The 12,500-nt window shown below is 41.4% G+C and overlaps 1 protein-coding gene across 5 annotated transcripts in view; it reads left to right on the top strand.

Annotated features, from left to right (window-relative positions):
* LOC143134922 (tumor necrosis factor alpha-induced protein 2-like) overlaps positions 1-12,500 on the top strand; it is a 177,683-nt gene that overhangs the window by 138,920 nt on the left and 26,263 nt on the right. For all 5 annotated transcript variants that reach the window (XM_076295646.1, XM_076295650.1, XM_076295647.1 and 2 more), the window contains 2 exons: positions 9,956-10,583; positions 10,998-11,109. In XM_076295646.1, coding sequence (XP_076151761.1) covers positions 9,956-10,583; positions 10,998-11,109 — 740 coding nt within the window. The remainder of the gene's footprint in view (positions 1-9,955; positions 10,584-10,997; positions 11,110-12,500) is intronic.

Here is a 12,500-nt window from a genome sequence, read left to right on the forward strand (position 1 = left end):
AGCTACTTGGTGAGGCTTGGCCTCACAGATGGGCTCGTGCCTTAGATGGCAGGAAAAATCTTCACGATAGGCCTATTAACTAACCACCCGATTCACGTTGGCTGGGGGGAAGGGGGGCCATCAGACAATTGTGCCCAGTTAATCCGGCCCTGCCCCCCAAAAATCACACCTTCCCACCTCTGACATCTTAAAAGAAGTCAAGAGGACTCCTTACTCGCAGACCTGCGGTTTTGAAATCCTAGCTACAGGAGCTTCCAATCGCGAGGAAGCAATTTTGCATTGTAGGCATAACTAACATGCAATAACGCAGCCAACAACAACCAAAACTAGGCTAATCATTGTCAACATGTAAATTAAATTAACATTATTGTGAATCAAATTAAAATGTTCTCTTTTGCAAACGTATAGGCATAGTAACAGAATAATCTAATAATGTTACAAAGATACTACATCAATCTGTATGTTTCATTAGGCTACTAGGCTATTTGTTTTGCCTTGATTCATTTAGGCTAGGTCTTTTTATTCAGGGGCCGTATTCACAAAGAATTGTAAGGCTAAAAGTAGCTCCTAACTGGCGAATTTAGGAGCAACTCTGTTGCAACACAACCAACTCCTAAAAATAATGGGCGTGTCACTCCTAACTTTAGGACTCCTAATTTTTTCACAAAAAGTAATTCACGAAGCATTTTAGACCTAAAAGTAGCACCTAAGTCTGGGACAGCTTAAGTCGAGAGGACTCCTAACTCACTAAGACCTATTCATAAACAGCTTTTTTGTGGCATTTTACGTTGCGATGTTTTGAAATGCGTATGCGCAACAGGAGCTTCCAATCGCGAGGGAACAATTTTGCATTCATAAAAGGGATGCAATAACGCCACCAACAACAACCAAAACTACTCATTGTTAACATGTAAATGAAATGTAACGTTTCATTGTGAATCAAATTAAAATGTTCTCCTCTTTGCAAACGTAGCCTAGGGATATGGTGACAGATGAATTTAATAATGTTGCAAAGGTAGGCTACTGCATCAATCCATAGGCCTATGTTTCATTAGGCTACTAAGCTATTTGTTTTGCCTTACTCTTTATTCATTTAGGCTAGGCCTTTTTATTCAGTTATTAATCATCTTCCGTCCTTCGCACTACTTGTGTAGCGCACGCATTCTCCGATCTGTCACCTGTCAGTCATCATCGGAAGAGAGGTGTTTGGAATTCCCACGTTACAATCGTCAGCCAATCAAGGTGGTCACTTCAGTCAAGCTCGTGCATGAGTAATGACGTCATCCATAGCCACGAAGACTCACTCCTAGTTTAGGAGTTGTCTGAAAGGCTTTGTGAATAACTTTTAAGAGAAAACTCCAATCTAAAATCTTTAAGTGCGATTTAGGAGTAGCCTACTCCTATAGTAGTAAGATAAAAGCCTTTGTGAATAGCCTACGGCCCCAGTTATTCATCATCTTCCGTCCTTGTGTAGCGCACGCATTCTGAGACCTGTCACTCATCATCGTAAGGGAGGTGTTTGGAATCATGCCCGCGTTACAATCATCAGCCAATCAAGGTGGTCACGCTTGCCCATTTACCCAAATTAATGGTCGAATATTACTGATGATCATTGTTATTTAAGAACAGGCAGTGTGCGTAGGGTACCAAAAACATCTTGCTCGTAAAAAAGCATCATAACGCACATTCTGGCGGGTCTGTTATTTACTGTAGGCTGCGCAAACCGCCTTTATTTTGGGCAAGCCTGCATTCATTCATTCATTCAACCTTTATTTATTCTTGGAGGGTCATTGAGGGAAGCCCTCATTTTCAATGAAGCCGAAATTACAGAAGCGAAGGAAAGCACTCCACAAACAAGACAACATTCGAGGCCTTCTGTTGAAGAATTTTATATAAAGCCTGCGCTGACAGTAATCCTCCTGCCCCTGATAGGCCTACCACAGCTGTGGATAGTGTGGAATGTTCAAGTAATAACACAATCCAATGTGTGTCTCAATTGTCCCCCGCTGACCACCTCACACATTTCTCTAGATTTTGCAACGAACTTACATGACACAATGCCATAAAATATGCCAGTTTTAGGACACAGAATAATGTTTGTAATGATACCAGGTAGGCCAGGTATTGTCGAAGGTGCATGGTGAAGTGAAATTCTTACTTTGGAAAACAAACATTTGCCGATATCATCGCCGATCATCAGAATATTGCAACAGATTCTGTGTTCTGGGCCCAGTTCCCCGAAAGCATCTTAAGCCTAAGAGCATCGTAAAGTCCCTCTTACGAACGTCTTAAGATTTGCTGACTGTTTCCCGAAACCATCGTAGCTTAAGAGCGTCGTGAAAACACTCGTAGATCTACGAGTGCTCCAGAGTTATCGTTACCGGCTAAGGTCTTAACAGTACTTCTCACTGAGGTCACCAACAGGACATACAGAGGAATTACAACTTAGAATACATAATCCAACTTACGTTCCCTTTCTTTACACGTTTACCTGTGATGAATCAGATTTTAGCGTGCAAAATAGCATAGCCTACATTTAATGGTCATAATAATGTGATGAAAAGCGGACAAAAATGCAATCAAGTTATGAAACGAGACGTTGCCAGAATAGTTTGCCATTATCTTTGCTAAGTGAAGGCTATATTTTATTAGGCCTATGAGGTAAAAAGCAGAGGAAGCAACATGTGGTTTAGTCTGTAGGCTACTGCATCAAAATCTAGGCCTACACATTTCCTCACTTTCTTACTCGACTTCTTATCTTCAAACGTGTTCTAAGTGACACCACGAAAAATTATTGCATGGTGCAACAATCTAATTTTAAATAATTACAATTATATGTCTTTGTGTGGTATATACTTGGGATGCTTAAATGCAGATGTCAAAGTGTTACTATTTTCGTATTGATGTGAAATGTGTAGATCCGAAGTTTAAACGGTAGGCCTATAGCTGTGACGTGCAGTCACCTGACATCACCATCAAATCAGAGCATATTTCAGAACTATTAACGTGGACAGCTCCCCTTAAGAGCATCTTAAGAGCAGTGCACGCGCGTTCCCGCTACGAGCATGTTCTGGAAACAGTCGGAAAAACCAAACGAACGATCGTAAGATGAATCGTAGAAATCCCTCTTAAGAGCGTGTCTCCGTCGTTATCGGGGAACTGGGCCCAGGGCTGTAGGTAACTTGTTAAGCCAGTGGTTCTCAAACTTTTATTTCATTCCCCACTTTGATCAAGGGGCATGACTGATGATGGTGGAAATAACGTGTTATCCCGAGGCTTTTGCAAGTCAGTATCTTCGATGGTAGTCTATTAAAAATATAAGTTTTCGATGTCCCAAACGGAGAGCCATACTTTATTGTTTTTAACGATCTCTATGCTACTCACAAAAATTTAGGCATGGGGACATGATGAAGTAGGTTATCCAACTGTCGTGTGTTAAATTATTGTGATTACGAGCCAGTGGTTTTCAAACATTATGCGTGACTCAGACATCTAACTAATGCAACAGGCTCATATCGTCCTCGCATTCGCAAAATGAGGACCAGTGTTTTGTCAAATTGTAAATAGCTACTCATTTTAACTATTTTTTTATGATAGTAGCCTATACAAAAAGCACTTCATACTAACTTAATCTTGGAATATGGGGAGGGAAGTGGCGCGTCTGCAGTCAGCCGAATGTAATTCTGCGGCATAAAGCAGATGTATTTGTTTATTGTACAGAAAAATAAAAATGACATGTCAAGCAGTCAATTGACTACATTGCAGTCAAGAAGTAGGGCAAATTAATTTACGAAACCAAAACGTGGGTCATAGTTGTCTAAGCCTCTATTGCGTAGCCTGTTAAAAACGCCGCCAGATAGTATTAAATCGGCAACAACATTGTTTTCTGCAGAAGCCTACCCAAGGCTACAGATTAATTCTGAACAGTTATTTCTCTACTGGCTCAATTATCACACCACTGTTTTGATTTGCGTAGGCCTATAGTTGCGTTAACCCCAACACTGACAATAATGTAGACAGCAAATTTCGATTTCGATTTTCGTTACCACCGTGTAGTCAAGCCTTAAGCCATACCCAAGTAGCCTAAATCGAGGTAATGTTTAATTATGCATGATTTATTTTGTTATTGAATTCGTAGGCTGGGATTACTCTCGGCAACAATTATGTAAGGGGCGGCAGGCAGAGCGATGTACAGTGGCAGAGCGACGCACAGTGGCTGAAAGTGGTACTAAAGCTTCACGCAGCTTCACGCCGAGTAATGCGCGAATGAAGTGGTCATTTGAAAGCGATGCCCACTGTACATGTGAGTGTGTGTGTGTGTGTGTGTGTGTGTGTGTGTACATGTGAGTGTGTGTACATGTGAGTGTGTGTGTGTGTGTGTGTGTGCATGTGAGTGCATGTGAGTGAGTGTGTATGTGTGTGTACATGTGAGTGTGTGTGTGTGTGTGTGTGTGTGTGTGTGCATGTGAGTGCATGTGAGTGAGTGTGTATGTGTGTGTGCATGTGCGTGCATGTGCGTGAGTGTGTGTGTGTGTGTGTGTGTGTGTGTGTACATGTGAGTGCATGTGAGTGAGCGTGTGAGTGTGTGTGTGTGTATGTGTGTGTGTGTGTGTGTGTGTATGTGTGTGTGCATGTGAGTGAGTGTGTGTGTGTACATGTGAGTGTGTGTGTGTGTGTGTGTGTGTGTGTGTATGTGTGTGTGCATGTGAGTGAGTGTGTGTGTGTGTGTACATGTGAGTGTGTGTGTACGTATGAGCAGAGAACGCAATAGAGGGCAGTGAAGTGTGTAGCCTCGTTTCAGACAGGAAGTGTGTGTGTGCCTCTGTAACTGTTCTGCTGAGAAGCAGACAGCGGAACCATCACAGCCAGACAGACGGAGTGTGTGAATGTGGATGAAAAACAGTTTGCATGTGTAGAGTGTGTGTATGTGTGTGTAGGGTGTGTGTGCTTTGTGTGTTTCCTTTGAGCTCTGTCCACAGAAATTACATCTGTAGGTGTTTCATGTGAACAAGTCTTGTCTGTATGAGAGTGCTTTTATCGGGGTGTATGAGAGTGCTTTTATCGGGGTGTATGAGAGTGCTTTTATCGGGGTGTATGAAAGTGCGTTTATCAGGGTGTATGAAAGTGCGTTTATCAGGGTGTATGACTGCTTTTAGATCAGACTGGGCTTCAAGTCAAAGTTATTCAGTTGCACTGATAGTGACATACTTGTTTGATAGATAGGCCACATAACATGCTAGCTATAAGGGGCAGCTGTGGCCTACTGGTTAGGGATTCGGGCTTGTAACTGAAGGGTTGCCGGTTCGATCCCCGACCCAGTAGGAAAAATGTGGGCGGGGGAAGTGGTTAAGCACTGCTCTCCCATGCCCACATCCACGGCTGAAGTGCCCTTGAGCAAGGAACCTAACCCCTCAATGCTCCCCGAGCGCCACTGTAGCAAGCAGCTCAATGCGTCGGGATTAGTGTGTGCTTCACCTCACTGTGTGTTCACTGTGTGCTCTGTGTGTTCACTAATTCACGGATTGGGATAAATGTAGAGACCAAATTTCCCTCACGGGATCAAAAGAGTATTTATACTCTTAACAAAGTGTATTGTTATCACGACACAAAGCGTATTCCTATCTTACACTTGAATTGTTTGCCATGCTCTTTTCTTTTATTAAACATTGCACCCAGGGGTGTGGCAACTAACGACCTAAGGTTTGGTCTGGTGCATTATCTTAATATCGCTATCTTACACCATCTAAAAAGCATTACGCCACTGACCAACAAAAACCTGGTCTATAGCGAGACGCGCATATGAAGCACAGATGAAGACGCACTGTAACGAGATGTGAGCAGCAACTCCTCTGCAGGATAAATGTTCTTAGCTTTTTTATTCAGTCATTCGAACATTATTGGGTTAAGTGTTGCTTTTTTCAGGCTATGTTTTCGATGGTAACCCATTGTCAGTCAACAGTGAAAGTAATTAACTGTGTATAACTGTTTTGTCGTTGACTATGTCACCACGGTGAAGTTAGTTTCACTTTGAGTTCAACTAGTAGACGAGTGCAGATGCGTGTAGGTCAGGGCTTTTGCAGGGTTCCCCTTTGCAGTCAAATGTAAAATTCCATGACTTTTCCCTGACTTTCCCTAGCAAAAAATATGAATTTCCATGACTTACTATATAATGGATGGCACAATATACCGACCAATGATTTCAAAGCAGCCGTGTAGCGTTTAAGAATCTTTTACTTTTCTAGGGTGGGGGATGGATGCATGGACATTGAATACACAAAGTTGGGCAAGCACTAAAGCTAAAAACCAGATATACACCAATTATGTGTGTAAATATTTGTATTAGGGTCAGTGACAGATAAGGGTTGGTAAGATGAGAAAATTAAAAATATGTTTAAACCTTTAAAACAAAACATGCCTGAGGTTTGCTAAAGTGTATACTTTGTATTTATGTTGTATTCACATTATTTAATATGACGTGTATGCTCTTTTTTAACAAAAGATAGAACTAACAGCCTGTTAAATTGTCAAATGGTGTAACCACAAAAATGACAAATATCTAATATTTCACACCTCCTAGAGTTCATGCAATTGCGCTCATGAAATTATTAGTTTATTTTGTAATATCCTATGAGAATATGTTTTATTATATTTATTTCTAAATTTAAATTATATTGGTTTTTCATTGTACTGAGCAAGACCATATGCTGTAAACATCTTGTTTTCTGTCTATTCTTTGACCATTTGAGTAAAAATGGTTTAAACAACCATTATTACAGTAAAGTAGAGTATTAAATCATTATCCATATTAATTTTTTTGTACATTATTAGTATTTTAGACAAAATACTGATTACACCAATTGACATAAATCGGTTACACCAATTGACACAGAAAATAGGCATCAAGGTAAACTGAATTGGATATTTTGATATGTATTTATGTCATTCATCATATTCCATATCAAATATCATTTCATAACATCAATGAAGAAACTTGTGTTCTATTTGATTTCAATTCAGTTCTCATACAATTTCAGTCTATACCCATTATTATATATAAGAGAGTGAGATAAAGATGCAAATGCAAAACCTGGCGCAAAGCGTATTATTATTCTGACGCAAAGTTTTTTCCTATCTTACACTTCACTTTTATTAAATAATGCGCCCAGGGGTGTGGCAATTACCGACATAAGGTGTGGTCTGGCACATGATCTAAAAATCGCTATCTTATACCGTCTAAAAAGCATTACGCCACTGACCAAGAAAAGCCTGGTCTATAGCGAAAGGCGCATATGAAACACAGCTGAAGACGCACTGTCACGAGATGTAAGCAGCAATTCCTCTGCAGAATAAATGTCCTTAGGTTATTTATTCAGTCATTCGAACATTATAGGGGGAAGTTTTGCTTTTTTCAGGCTATGTTTTTGCTGGTAACCCATTGTCAGTCAATATTGAAAGTAATTAACTGTGTATAACTGTTTTGTCGTTGACTATGACACCACAGTGAAGTTAGTTTCACTTTGCCTATATGTTCAATTAATAGACAAGTGCAGATGTGTGTAGCCTATACTCTACTCGGTTTTAGTAAAGAATGGCTTAGTGGAATACCTGTTCCATACGGTCTTGCGTACAAGCAGATTCCTTTAAATACACCGCTGACTATCAAAATACTGATGCGCTGTTTGAAGTTGCCCTGCTTGCTGTTAAAGGGAATGACAGATGTCCTCCTCATTGGTTTAAGCCCAAAACACACCCATGACTGCTTAAGAAACATAAGAGCCACCTTTTTGCGCTAGGCACCTGACGTTTGATAACAAAACCACCCTGAATTTGGACTGGACAAACCCCTAAATGTATTTACGCTATTTGCTAGTGACCATGCATTTTATATTGCTAAATTAGGGCCCAAAGTGTGTGTGAGAGAGAATAAGAGTGAGTGAAAGAATGGGTATGATCATTTCTTAACAACCAACCAACAGCAGGATCTGCTGTTGCTTGTAAGTGGCATCCATTGAGGGACAAGAGGTACATTTTAGATATAATAAATGTATTTATATTATTTATTTATAATTTGAACATACTGTTTACATACATCATAATAAAATATAAAAAAAATATTATGGAAGTTTAAATTTAAAATGACATTTCAAAAATCGCTTAAATTGCAATCTAATTAAACCCTTTTAAAGCTATTGTTCATGCTAAACAGTTAGTCACTATTTAAATTATAAAAATAATATAATTGGCACCTAAAATTACATACTCTTGGCCCTGAATCTGATCAAACTGGTCTCAAACAGAAAAGAGTCAAATGGTGTAACCGGTTACACCATTTGACATTTCTATTTAAAAGCAAAATTTGCAGGCATTATTATGGACAACTATGTACACACTTCACCTTTATGTGAATATTAAAACACAGTTTTTACATTAAATTGAATATTTTATGATTATTATGATTTATCAACATTTTAAAAGGTCATACCATTTGACATGTACCCTAAGCTTGCCTGGCCATGGCCTAAAAACACTATTATGTTACTTTAAGAGAGTTGCTAACCTTGACTCATAGCAGTTGGGGTCTTGAAGGGTCCTTCTCTATGACATAATTTCCTGTCACATGATTCTCTGACATAATACATACAAAATTGCTCCTTAAATGGTGGTTACACCACTTGACATTTTAAGTGGTTGATGTGACAGACACGATTCCCCATATTAATTCAAATATTCAGAACAATGGGGTTTCATTACTTGTATTAAATATAGAAAAGTTCTTGTGCAAGATCATGCCCGATTATTTTAGAAGGGATTTTGGAGAGAATTTCAAATTTTTTTCAGCAAGTGTAATTATTTGGCTCATGTTTTTGTGGTTACACCGTGTTGACAATTTTACCCAAATTCAGTTAATACTCTTTCAAAATTAAATAAATCCCAAACTTTAAGATTAGGGTTTGATGAAAATGATATTTGAAAATAATTTGTCAAATTGTGTATGTAACCCATATGTACACAAAAAAATGAGCGTCACGTCATTGACCCATTAATGTATTTTGACAAGTTTCCCTGATATTCCATGACTTTGCCCCAAGAATTATAAAATTCCCTGACTTTCCATGTCAGGCGGTCCGCTGGCATTTTGCTCATCGGTTCTCTGTCGGTCCGCTTGCGGGTTGCAGACAAATTGCCCAATATTTTGTCATTGGTCTAAAATCTTTTTCATTTGTTCAGTTATACTCCATATATCATTTTGATAACTTCTTAATATTCATGACAAGTTAAATTTAAAGAGATGGTGGTCAAATGGCGGACCACAAGTGGCACGCCACCGGCGGCATACCTCTAGCGGTCCGATCTGATTTTGCTATCTGGGCATGCGTTTTAAATCGCCAAGATAGGGCCCTTAGAGTCAGATATAGTCGCTAACATGCTAGCTACTCTTAGAGTCATAGATAGGGCACGTTGCAAACATGCTAGCTACTCTTAGAGTCATAGATAGGGTACGTCGCTAACATGCTAGCTACTCTTAGAGTCATAGATAGGGTACGTCGCTAACATGCTAGCTACTCTTAGAGTCATAGATAGGGTACGTCGCTAACATGCTAGCTACTCTTAGAGTCATAGATAGGGTACGTCGCTAACATGCTAGCTACTCTTAGAGTCATAGATAGGGTACGTCGCTAACATGCTAGCTACTCTTAGAGTCATAGATAGGGTACGTCGCTAACATGCTAGCTACTCTTAGAGTCATAGATAGGGTACGTTGCTAACATGCTAGCTACTCTTTAAGAGGTTGTATGCCCCTCTGTGCACCTTTGCGTCTAAGATGTCCTAGAGGTCTAGAGGTACTAGAGGTCACTCTGGAGGTCATTCACAAGGTCATATTAATCCAGTCCCACAGGTCCTAGAGGTACTACAGGTCACTCTGGAGGTCATTCACAAGGTCATATTAATCCAGTCCCACAGGTCCCCACTTTTGAAGACAATCTTCAGAGGCGGTGCTTCTCCGAGGCCAGCCGGCAGCTGATTGGTCGAGAGGACTGTCTGTTCGGGAGTGGCCAATGGAAGCAGGATGAGGAGGCGGAACTTAAGCAGGACTATGAGAATCTTCGGGAGGGGATTGAGCAGACAATCAGGAAATCCCTCCAACCTCTAGACCAATCAGAGCAGGGCGCTCTGAAGGAGGCGGTGCTAGCCATCCAACAGGAGGAGGAGCAGGACATGAAGTGGGAGGAGTCTGATGGGCAGAAGTATCCTGATTGGAGGCCGCAGTGCTTCAGATACGCCCATAACAGCCTATTGGAGGAGATGGTGAGAGAGCGCATGCAAGAGGCGGAGCCTTACCCAGGGGGTGGGTCATCTGTGGAGAGCGAGCTGATTGGCCTGGGCCGGCGAATCAAGCTGGACATGCTGCAGGTGGCGCGGCAGGTGAGGGGCTGTTACCCGGGCAACGTGGGCGTGTGCCAAGTTTACATCCGCTTCTACCACCAGGCCTTCAGTGCCCGCCTGACGGAACTCAGCGAGTTTGGCCTTGACCAACCGGACTGCACACACCTGCTGAGATGGACCAATCAGCATTACCCGAGGTGAGTTGTTTAGCCAATCAGCATTACCCCACGTTAGATGCTCAGCCAATCAGTGAGTTTCCTAGTTGACCGGCTTGGCCAATCAGTAAATCAACATTAAACATTTCCCCTGTGTGTGTGTGTGTGTGTGTTTATGTAATGTGTGTGTGTGTATGTATGTGTGTGTTTATGTAATGTGTGTGTGTGTGTGCTGTGTGTAATGTGTGTGTGTAATGTATGTGAGTAATGTGTGTGTGTGTGTTTATGTACTGTGTGTGTGTGTTTGTGTGTGTGTGTGTGTGTTTATGCAATGTGTGTGTGTGTGTGTGTGTTTATGTATTGTGTGTGTGTGTGTGCTGTGTGTAATGTGTGTGCTGTGTGTAATGTGTGTGTAATGTGTGTGTGTGTGCTGTGTGTGTGTGTGTGTGTGTGTAGTATTCTCCAGGAGCCAGAGCTGGCCTCTGAGGTGAACATTAAACTGCTGGAGCCGCTGCTGCCTGCAGACGTACTGAGATCTCTGGAGGAACAGTACTTAGAACACAGGGAGGTGAGGACACACACACACATTACATACACACACACACATTACATACACACACACACACACCTAGAACACAGGGAGGTGAGGACACACACACACACACATTACATACACACACACACACACTTAGAACACAGGGAGGTGAGGACACACACACACACACACACACACACATTACACACACACACACACACACACACACACACACATTACATACACACACACACACCTAGAACACAGGGAGGTGAGGACACACACACACACACACACACACTTAGAACACAGGGAGGTGAGGACACACACACACACACACACACACATACATTACATACACACACACACCTAGAACACAGGGAGGTGAGGACACACACACACACACATTACATACACACACACTTAGAACACAGGGAGGTGAGGACACACACACACATTACATACACACACACACACACACACCTAGAACACAGGGAGGTGAGGACACACACACACATTACATACACACACACACACACACACACACACACCTAGAACACAGGGAGGTGAGGACACACACACACATTACATACACACACACACACACACACACCTAGAACACAGGGAGGTGAGGACACACACACACATTACATACACACACACACACCTAGAACTCAGGGAGGTGAGGACACACACACACACACACACACACATTACATACACACACACACACACACACACACCTAGAACACAGGGAGGTGAGGACACACACACACACACATTACATACACACACACACACATTACATACACACACCTAGAACACAGGGAGGTGAGGACACACACACACATTACATACACACACACACACACACACACACACACACCTAGAACACAGGGAGGTGAGGACACACACACACATTACATACACACACACACACACACACACACACCTAGAACACAGGGAGGTGAGGACACACACACACATTACATACACACACACACACACACACACACACACACACACACACCTAGAACACAGGGAGGTGAGGACACACACACAGATGATACAGTGATCTTTGTGCACAGCAGCAGTGCAGTTCAGGCCGCAAATCAGTTATAGTGCTGCCACTAACGACTAATTTTCTAACGACTAATCTTTCGACTAATGTTTCGATTAGTCGAATAATCTAAACAACTAATTAAAAAAAAATCAAGCGTCCGTTTTTTCGTTGTGTCCATTTTATTTTTAACTCAACTGAAGGGCCAAAAAAGAAATATACTTTTGTTAGAAGGTAATTAAGTAAACTGTTCCAAAAATGATGTATTAAAAACAAAATAAATTTAAAAATCACCCATTTAAAATGCTACGCGTTGCGTTTACACTTGCGTGCATGGCGGGGTTTAAAACATGACTGCCAACGT

Source organism: Alosa pseudoharengus, unplaced genomic scaffold (assembly GCF_046254945.1).
Source record: "Alosa pseudoharengus isolate Yale_2024_CS ecotype anadromous, Long Island Sound unplaced genomic scaffold, YU_APseudo_1.1 YU_APseudo_1.1_scf_2, whole genome shotgun sequence".
Lineage (NCBI taxonomy): Eukaryota > Metazoa > Chordata > Actinopteri > Clupeiformes > Clupeidae > Alosa > Alosa pseudoharengus.